The following is a 10,225-nucleotide window of genomic DNA, read 5'->3' as shown; positions in this document are numbered from 1 at the left end:
GGGAGCATAAAAACAGAAATGAAGCCATAGTGTCTGGAGCACAGGGGTTGACAGGGAGGGTGGAGGGAGATGGGGCCCGAGGCAGGGGTTGGCAAAGCACAGACCATTTAAGTCCTTGGGAGGCCAGGGTTAGGATGGGATTTTATTCTAACTGACACAGAAATAATTGGGGAGTTCTAGCAGGTTATAGGGAGTAAGGGTGGAAACAGGGGACCACTTGGGAGGCTATTGCAAGGTGAGAGGTGAAGTTGATTTGGACTAAGGTGATAGCAGTGGGGCTGGAGAAAAGTTGGCAGATAGCAGATAGACTTGATAAGGGCTGACAGACTGAGAGAGGAGCAGTCTGGGGTGGGAAAGGAGATGTGAAGTTCTGTTTGGGCTGTGTGATGTTTAAGATGCTCATTAGGCATCCAAGTGGAAATAGATGAGCAGTTCCACATAAGAGCCTGGAGTTCTGGAAAGGAACCAGGCTGGGGACACGCCCACTAATTCTCACCATCAGGCAAAAGCACAAATGCAGGCTCAGCACTCAGATGGTCAGAGGCTTCTCCGGCCTCTCACTGCGTGTTCACATGTAAACATGTGTGTTCACATGTAAACACTTTTGTTCACATGCGTCAGTAGCCACACCCTCACCCAGCAGGAATCGGGTGTCACTGACACAGACAAGCATCTCGGCAAAGAAGACAGCATCGACATGACCTTCCGAGCCAAGGGACCCGTGTACAGTTCTGAAAATAGTAATAGCTGGGGCAGTTGGAAAATATGGCTCCAAAATTCTTTGTTCCTTCCCTTGAAATCCGGGTGTGCTTGTAACTGCTTTGGCCGGTAGATTGCACAGAGTGGCATCGTGTGATTTCTGAGGCTGGGTCACTGTGACACTGGACACAGACCTGGAGCTCTGAGCCTCTGAGAAGTCTGACTACTCTGAGCCTGCCATGCTGTGAAGAAGCCCAAGGCACACAGAGAGGCCACGTGTGGATCCTCCTGTGATGGTCCTAGCCTTTGAGTCTTCCCAGCACGGGCTCCAGAGCCAGCCTTCGATGATTCTGGCTCCCAACCCTCAAGTCTGTCCAGCTAGGCCCCAGATGTGGTGGAGCAGAGACAAGCCATCCCTGTTGTTCCCAGTCTGGATTTCTGACCCACAGATTCCATGAGTATAATAAAATGGTCGTTTTGAATTTGAAGTTTTGGAGTAAATTGTTATGCAGCAACGATAACCAGAAACAACAGTTTAAACTATTCAGGGATAATTGATTTAAGCATCTTATGTGTATTTACAACTGCCTAATGAGTAGGGATTATTAAAATGTACCCCCATTTTATGAGTGAGGCAAAGGGAAGTGAAGTAACTTGCTTGCATAATAAACAAATAAATAAAAGCAATAGGGCTGGGACTTCCCTGGAGGTCCAGTGGTTAAGACTTTGCCTTCCAGTGCAGAGGGTGAGGGTTTGATCCCTGGTCGGGGAGCTAAGACCCCACATGCCTTGTGGCCAAAAACCCAAAACATAAAACAGAAGCAATACAGTAACAAATTCAATAAAGACTTGAAAAATGGTCCACATCAAAAATAATCTTAAAAAAAAATCAATAGTGCTTAAGGACACACACTAGCATACATCTGATCCGGAAGTCAAACTTATGGGGAAAACTGGGCTCTTATCCATCACACTCTACTGCCTTTCTGGCATGGAGAAGAGCCCAAGGAGGCCCCTTGGCCATTGCCATGTGACAATTCCTCCTTCATATGAGTATCTGGAATTGTCACCAGGAGACCTGGTACAGAAAGGCCTGGGCTGTTCCATTCCTGAGATAACCTATAGAAATCATATGATGAAAAAGGGCATGAAGTCGTTGATCTTTGATTTCTATGGCTTGCATTAAGTCAGGAAGATGTTTGCATGCCTGCTGTCAGGTTCTATCTCTCCTAGAGAATAGAGAATCCCTCTTCACTGGTTGTCCCAAATGAGAAAGGAAAAGTTCTAATTGGGCATTTTGGTAGGCATCTTCAAAAATGGCTTCCCTTGAGGGTAGGCAGGACCTAGTGACCCACTTCTAACAAATAGGATACAGAAAAAATGATGATTGTTATTCTAGAGATCAGGTTATAAAAGCGATTTCCATCTTGCTCACCCTCTCCTGATCTCTTCTTACTCACTCAGTCTGATGAAGCCACCTGTGTGCTGTGAGCTGCCCAGTGGAGAGTCCCACGTGGCAAGAATTGAGGGTGGCCTCCAGGCAATAGCCAGGAAGGAACTAAGGCCCTCATATTAACAGTCTGTGAGGAACTAAATCCTGCCACTAATCAAATAGTCATACAAACAAACAAAAAGGCAATGCAAAAGAGGAGAGATTCACAGGGGCACCAGGAATTTTCAAGGTTGTTTTTTTCCCTCCTATGAGAAGTCAGGGAGGGCTTCCCTGAGGAAGTGGCATTTGAGCTGAGAATGGAAGGATGCCTAGATTGGTCTAGGCAACAAAGAGAGGGAAGAGCACTTCTGACATGGGAAATAGCAGGTGCAAAGACCCCATGGCAGGAGGGAACCTAGCAAGAATGAGACTGAGAGAAAGCAAACGTGTGCCCTGGGACTTGCAGAGGGGAGTTTGGTGGGAGATGAGTCTGAAAGAGGGACATAGGGCCTCATGCACGACCTCATGGATCTTTATCTGAAGCACAACAAGGAACCACTGAAAGGTTTTAAATAGGCTTCCTACCACAGAAGCCAGAACCAGTCTGACCATAGCAAGCCTGGGACTTGTAAATATGTTTGCACAGTGGATTTTCCAAGGAGGGTGTTGGAGGTCGGAAGGAACGAAAAGTACCCACCAAACTGAGAAGGTTTCTGGAGAATAAAAAACGAGGTAGGCAGCCGCATATAATCAATAGATCAGTTTATTATAGGGTAACTTACAGGGTAGGAACTGGTGGACAGCAATCCACCCAGTGCATCTGCAGCTGCACTCTGAGCCTTCAAGGGGCCATTGGGACAACTTTATAGCTAACCTAGGGTATGGGGGCACATGCTTGGAAACAGGAAGTGTATTCCTAAGTCAAGATTTATGAATGGGTAACTAGTTCTGTAGGTACTAGGAGTACGTCAGCAAAGGTCTTCATCATTGTTTGGAGGCTAACGGAGCATAGAAGCCACCTGGACTTAAAGATCATTAAACAACATCTATTAACTACAAAGCCCTTGATGACAGAGAAAAGATTTACTATGCAGAACAGGCATAGGTAGGGTCAGTGGAAGGACAGCAGGAACTGTACGGACTCAAGATGGCATCAGTTATGCTAACAGCCATACAGAGGGGTTCAGACAGATTTGGTAACCGTGGAGATGATCATGTGGACACTAACAATTATGATAATGAAACTACAAACCTGGGAAACTGGGCACTATAAATAGAATTGTTTCTGGGTGAGCTTTAAATATGCTGGCTGATGAAAGGTGCTGGAAACCACATTATGTCAACACAAAGGGTCTGATGATGGAAAAGGTGACCTACCCTGTGCATGAATGAACGCAGGGACTGTGGAGCTGAGGGTTGGTGTCAGTCGTAGCAACCCTCAGACCCAAGGGCCTTTCTTCAATATTTCAAACAGGGTCTCAGTGATGGGGGAAGGAAAATGCACACGTGAAGTGTATGCAATCCACCAGGTACCCTCATGAGCAATATCTTATTTAATTTTAATAAGCTATTGCTAAAGTAAAACTAATTATCTTCTTTCTAAAGATGATGGATCTGAAACTCAGAGAAATAATGTTTGTTGCTGCATCACACATTGTGACAGGCACTTGAGGCTGCCTCCACTATGTGTGAGAGTGAACACGTATACATTAAAAAAAAAATCTGGGAAGAAACGTTAGACAATAGTTGACGGGGGGGGGGGGGGGCGCGGATTGATGACAGGGATAGGGGTTCTTCAATTTTTCTTGTGGACAAAACTGTGTATTGTAAGAATTTGTTATAGCCTGTATTAGGTTTGCAAATAAAATAAACAGTAAAAGTTTATTTGCTAATCACTCCCAGCTCGGCTTGGGTTCTGTCTCCTTTGAAAAACTCCGCAGCCTGATTATCCCCACCACCCTCTCTGACTCTCAATTACTATTATTATTTTTCTGTAAGATGGGCTTTCATCATTTAACTTTATTCCTCCTGAATGCACTCAATAAACACTAGTGTAAGCTGCTATTGGGGGGCAATTCAGGAGCCCAGGGACGAGGAGTTCCAAGAAGAGAACTCCTGGGGGTGCAGCTTCCCGGGATCCATAAAGACTCCTGAGGAGAACAGATTCCGAAAAAGTTTTTCCTCGAGAAGCACCGAAGCTTTCCGAAAATAGCCGAAGAGCTGGGATGCAGGGGCCAACAAAGCCGACCGCGAGAGTCACCAAGGGCTTCCGGAAAGAGCCGAGGAGTGGAAAGAGCGGTTTACCGAGAGTTTACGGAGATAGCCGAAGAGCAGGGAGGCGGGGCCACTAGGCTTCGAAAAGAGCCGAAAGGTTGGGAGGAGGAACCAGTTCCACAAGGCGGAAGTGTCGGCGTTCGAGTGGCCGAAGAGCTCCGAGGATTTCCGGAGCTAGCCGAAGAAGCTCCGACAGTTTCCGGAGAGGGCCGAGGGTCTCCAAGCGGCTATGCGGAGGCGCAAACATGGCGGAGGTAGGTCGTGTTGACAGTGAGCTGAACGAGGGGCTGGCGCCCGCGGCCGAAGCACTGGTAGCGGCCCGGGAGCGGAGCAGACGCTTCTTAAGCGGCCTAGAGCTGGTGAAGCAGGGCGCCGAGGCGCGCGTGTTCCGCGGCCGCTTCCAGGGCCGCGCGGCCGTGGTGAAGTACCGCTTCCCCAAGGGCTACCGACACCCGGCGCTGGAGGCGCGGCTCGGCCGGCGACGGACGGTGCAGGAGGCCCGGGCGCTGCTCCGCTGTCGCCGCGCAGGTGAGGCGGCCCGGCTTGGGGGCGTGGGGGACGCGGGTAAGGGGCTCCCCTGCGCTGCGGGCCGCGATTTGCCTCAGTTTCTCTGTTTGTACCTTCTGCATGGCTTTCCGTTAAGAAATGTGATCCTTTTATCCTTTTCGTTCATTAACTCTTCAGAAGCCGCTTGGCCTTGCAGCGACTAGCATTTGTCCCGGAGCCATTGGCGCCTGGTTCAGTTCTGGCTCTGCCACTCTTGCTCAGCGTTGCGCATGTCATTTAACTGCCCTGAACCTCGGTTTCCCCGTTTGTACCGTCTCAATTTTCGATCGTTATCTTTTTTTCCTTTTAAGAAGCAGACGTAATTACAGGTACTTGCCCAGGAGCCAGGCTCTCTGGGTTCAAATACTCCGCTGCTTCATATATAGCCTTTCAGCAAAGTTATATAATCTCAGCCTCAGTTTCCTCACATGTAAAGGGAAGTCATTGTAGCTATATCCATCTCATAGGGATGTTGTGGCCATTAGACGAGATGTGTATGCCATGTATTATGTTTGAACATAGGACTGACTTGTGGCGCTCAGTAAACATTAGATTTCATTCAACTGTTTATTTTTTCATTAAAACATCATTGCACCATGACCGTAAACCTTGTCCTCAGATGAGAAACGTAGGCTCAGAGGAGTAACTTGCCCAAGCGACCCAGCCAGGCTCTCAGCCCATATCCCTCTGACCCAGAAACACTGGCTTTTCACTTTTACACTTCCTACCTTTGTTTCTGTCATTGGTATTTTTTAGGTGTCTGCTGTACTCCAAGACACTGTTAGGTGCAGGGAGATCTGGAGGAAATTCAGTAGCGGACAAGCAGATGCACCTCTGCCCTTGATCATATTTAACGACATTATTCACGTGTTCATATTTTCTATTTTCACCCTCTCCAAGATCTGAGTTCTGTTAAGCAGGGATCATGCCTGCTTTGTTTTCTTCTGTATCCCAACAGATCTGTCTCCAGTATCTAGAAGTGTCTTGAGGGTGATTGACATTCAATGAAGATTCATTGAATCTTCAAATTCAGAGAAGTCATTGAATTATTGGAAGTATTGATCGCATGTTATAGAAGCAGAAATGGCAGCTTAGAGAAATTAATGTGACTTTAAAGTTATACGGCTAATAAGGAAGGGAGCAGGGATTTAAACTTGTCCTTCCTCTCTATAAAGATGAATCTCTAAGCCGGCACATGGCTTGGCCTCCTGCTGGTGTCCTTGTCAGGTAGAAACGGCTCTGACTGGGCTGTGCTTACCCTTCTGGCTCTTTATTTTGTATTGTATTTTAGCGAATAAGTATGACAAATGAAGTCCAATCATAAAGGGTGGAAGGGAGGAGGGAGCTTTGGCTCTGCTCACCTTAGCTATGGGGTGGTCTTAGCACAGTCCTGCAGGGGAAACTTCCAGAGAAGTTAAGCTCTACCATTCTGCAGCATTCCTAAATCTTTTTCCCGAAATACGCAGATACACACTGTAAAAAACTGGCTCAGTCTTTGAAAATTAAGCTTACTATTTAAAAAAGAAAAAAGAAGTATCTAATTCAATGACCCCTTATGTCTTGGTTGCAGGAATATGTGCCCCGGTTGTCTTTTTTGTGGACCATGCTTCCAACTGCTTATTCATGGAAGAAATTGAAGGCTCAGTGACTGTTCGAGATTATATCGAATCCACTATGGAGACTGAAAAATCTCCCCAAAGTCTCTTTGGCTTAGCCAAGGCAATCGGACAGGTTTTGGCTCGAATGCACGATGAAGACGTCATTCATGGTGATCTCACCACGTCCAACATGCTCCTGAAACCTCCCCTGGAACAGCTGAACATCGTGCTCATAGACTTTGGGCTGAGTTTCATTTCAGCACTTCCGGAAGATAAGGGAGTTGACCTGTACGTGCTAGAGAAAGCCTTCCTTAGTACCCATCCCAACACCGAGACTGTGTTTGAAGCCTTTCTGAAGAGCTACTCCGCTGCCTCCAGAAAGGCCAGGCCAGTGCTTAAAAAATTAGATGAGGTGCGCCTGAGAGGGAGAAAGAGGTCCATGGTGGGGTAGAAGAATTCTGTGACGACCACAGACGGTTAAGCTGTTCACAGTAACTTTGAAGGAATGCTCTGAATATGAGATTTGACCTAAATAAAGGTGGTGGGATATTTTTAGGTGCCGTCTGTGATCATGCTTCTTAGGCATTGTCATCTGCGGTTGACTGTTCTCAAGAGCTTACTCTGTACATATGACATGTCTGGCAGAACTGGGCATTCAGAATAAATCTCAGGCTTTCTCTGCAATTGTGCTGTGTACACCTCAGATCAAGGGCATGGCGTTACAAAACAGTGAACCACATACTGAGAACCTTATTCTGTTTTCAGTCCTGGTGAGGCAAGGACAGAGTCTCAGTTGGTGACAGTATGTCTTTATCAGCCCTCTAACCCAGCCTTTTTTGTTGTTGTGTTCATGACAGACTCCTCTTTGAAACCAGTACAGTGGGTTACAACCAGCATTTTAAGAAAGAAATGGAATCAGAGATTAGAAAATATCAGAGCACATTACATGTAGTATTGTAAGTATTGTTTTATGAAACTTGTTTGAAATGTGTATATAGACAATGGTATGTACTAGGTTTTGATGTAAAATACAGTTCTTTTTGAGGGTCATGGTAAAAAAAAATGATGAAAAATGCCACTTAACTCCAATTTCTCCTTTTTAAAAAAAGCAGGCTCATAGCTTTCAGGCAACTGAAATTTATGTATTTCTGTACAAGACTTTTTTTTTTTTTTTTTTGCGGTACACGGGCCTCTCACTGTTGCGGCCTCTCCCATTGCGGAGCACAGGCTCCGGATGCGCAGGCTCAGTGGCCACGGCTCATGGGCCCAGCCACTCCGTGGCATGTGGGATCTTCCCAGACCGGGCTCAAACCCGTGTCCCCTGCATCAGCAGGTGGACTCTTAACCACTACGCCACCAGGGAAGCCCCTGTACAAGACTTTTTATTTTTGTTGCTCTGTGTTTTTATGGCTGTCTTCTAATTAAGAAGTGATTGGTATAAATTTCCTTTTAATTTCTATAGGTAAAAAAGCCGGTTTATATCAAAGACAGTAAGTAGATTGAGCAAAGATAGTGAAGTAGCTTGGAAATGACTGAAGTTTGATAAAACCTGGTTTAAGAGAAGGTGCAGGAAAACTGTATTAAGATGCAAAGTACCGCGAATTAGCTCACACTTATCCTTGCCCGGTTTCTTCCCCCAAAGAATTTGTGTGTGTGTTGGGAGGGAGGTGGGTATAATAAAACACTTTCCTCCTGTAAGCTCTAACTAGCAAGTCAATATTTTGAGTGTGGGCACTGTACTGGGTACCAGGTGCGATGGTGAGCAAGATGGACAAGCATGTTCTCATGGAGTGAACATTCTGGAGCAACTTGGACTGTGTCAGTTTTGTTCACCACAGTTATCACTCTGCACACGGCAGATGCCCAGGAATGAAAGAAAACTTCCCTTTCTGGGTAGTGGTGACTGGTTGAGAGAACTGACATCATTGTTTGGTTACTACACGTCAGGCATTGAATCTAAAACAACGCTAAATTAGGTGTTGTCACCATTCGATAGAGAAACGGGCTCAGAAGGGGGGAGCTTGTCCAAGATGTAACAGGTAGCAAGGGGTACTTTTCCCTGGCTCCAAAGCCCGTATGCTCTCCACTGATCCTTTAAGAAATGAGATGCATTTCAATGTGTGACCCATATTATTATAATACGTGTTGGCATTATGTTACACTATTTTCAAATAATTCCAAGGCCACAGGAGCTGGCCATAGTTTTTTTCAATGAATATTCTCAACGTGGCTGAGGGCTTATTCCCCAGTTTCCTCATATACTGTACAGCTAATATGGCTAAGCTCTACCTCGTGGGGAGAATGGTTGAGCCACGCGTGCAGCTGTTAAGTCAGCGGATACCTAGCGCTCGCTGTGTGCCAGGCACTGGAGATACAGAGGGGACACGAATGTCTCTGGAAACAAACTGAGTCCCTAAGACAATTTCAGACAGTGATGAGGGCTGTAAAGCAGCGGCGCCCAACCTTTCTGCCGCCAGGGACCGGTTTCGTGGAAGACAGTTTTACCCGGGGGTTGGGGATGCTGGTTGAGGCGGTCCTGCCAGCGATGGGGAGGAATGGGGGGTAGCAGATGAAGCTTCGCTCGCTCGCCCGCCGCTTACCTCCTGCTGTGTGGCCCGGTTCCTAGCAGGCTACGGACCGGTACTTGGTCCCGATCCGAGGCCCGGGGGTCGGGGACCCCTGCTGTAAAGGATGCTGAGATTCTGAGTGACCTCGAGTGGAGGGAGAGGGAGGAGTGGTCAGGGAAAGCCTCGATGAGGTGACCTTGGGAGTAAGACGTGACGGAGAACCAGGAGATGGGGCGTGGGACTCCAGGTACCGAGTTGGTGAAGGAGGAGCATCCCTGAGGGACAGCAAGGCTGGTGGGGCTGGTTTGCCACCGAGCAAGGAGGAGGAGCAGGAAGTGAGATCGGAGAGGTGGGTAAGTGCTGGGTCACGCAGGGCCGAGTAACAAGGCTGGGTTTTTATTCTTAATGCAGCTCAGGAGGTTTTAAACCAGGAACATCTGATGTACATTGTGAAAGGATGACATTGGTAGAAAAAAAAAACTGCAAGGGGCCAGAGTGGAGGCAAGAAAACAGTGAGAAGGTTAGCCTGTGATGAGGATAGACCAGGGTGGAGGTGTCGGCAAGCATGCCGCAAGCCATGTGGCGGTCACCGGGGTATGTGACACGGTGGCCAGCGGCTGTGGGAGTGGCGGCAGCAGCAGCAGGGAAGCAAAAATGACCTCTGCAGGCATTAAGAGGGAGAGGGAGACGCCGGAGGCTGGAGACACTTCACACGTGTTCCCAGCAGGAGTATTTCCTGTCTTCATACTCAGCCTGTGGCCAGGGCAGGGAAATAAGGATTAACAAGCCTTCCTAGGGGAGCAGTGGATTCTTCTCCTAGTTCAGTGTCTCACAGAGGGCTAAGGAACCCTCTGCAATCCCAGATCCCTCAAAGTCCACAGGGGACAGACAGCCTGTGCTTTGCACCGATGAGCCAATGGCACCAGCAGCAGCATGTGAATTCCCACCGGTTATAACAAGGGTTATAACGGATGAGGAAACACTCTTAGCAGTGAGAAGTAGGACGTCCTAGGGTCACAATAAGTGACAGAGCTGGCATTCAAGCCCACATTTTTAACAACAGTTTATTGAGCAGTCACTAAGTTCTTTGTGTGCATTAACCCATCTTA

The 10,225-nt window shown here is 47.4% G+C and overlaps 2 protein-coding genes across 6 annotated transcripts in view; both read left to right on the top strand.

The window, feature by feature from the left end:
• The first annotated feature begins 4,613 nt into the window (after window positions 1-4,613).
• TP53RK (TP53 regulating kinase) lies at window positions 4,614-8,247 on the top strand. Its single transcript, XM_004325164.4, has 2 exons — window positions 4,614-4,933; window positions 6,522-8,247. The coding sequence occupies exons 1-2, from the start codon at window positions 4,651-4,653 to the stop codon at window positions 6,998-7,000; spliced, it is 762 nt and encodes a 253-aa protein (XP_004325212.2). The 5' UTR covers window positions 4,614-4,650; the 3' UTR covers window positions 7,001-8,247.
• The window catches only part of SLC13A3 (solute carrier family 13 member 3), a 93,613-nt gene continuing 90,766 nt past the window's right edge, over window positions 7,379-10,225 (top strand). For all 5 annotated transcript variants that reach the window (XM_073793059.1, XM_073793058.1, XM_019943917.2 and 2 more), the window contains exon 1: window positions 7,379-7,505. The gene's annotated coding sequence lies outside the window, so the exon portion shown is untranslated. The remainder of the gene's footprint in view (window positions 7,506-10,225) is intronic.

Source organism: Tursiops truncatus, chromosome 15, assembly GCF_011762595.2.
Source record: "Tursiops truncatus isolate mTurTru1 chromosome 15, mTurTru1.mat.Y, whole genome shotgun sequence".
NCBI lineage: Eukaryota > Metazoa > Chordata > Mammalia > Artiodactyla > Delphinidae > Tursiops > Tursiops truncatus.
The sequence above is the reverse complement of the archived record's forward strand: the minus strand, read 5'-3'. Positions and strand labels throughout refer to the sequence as shown.

Excerpts from the sequence above, each read along its gene's own strand:
- TP53RK (XM_004325164.4), top strand. The coding sequence starts at position 4,651 with ATGGCGGAGGTAGGTCGTGTTGACAGTGAGCTGAACGAGGGGCTGGCG. Across the intron at positions 4,934-6,521 it reads GCTCCGCTGTCGCCGCGCAG|GAATATGTGCCCCGGTTGTC; the intron begins GTGAGGCGGCCC and ends TCTTGGTTGCAG.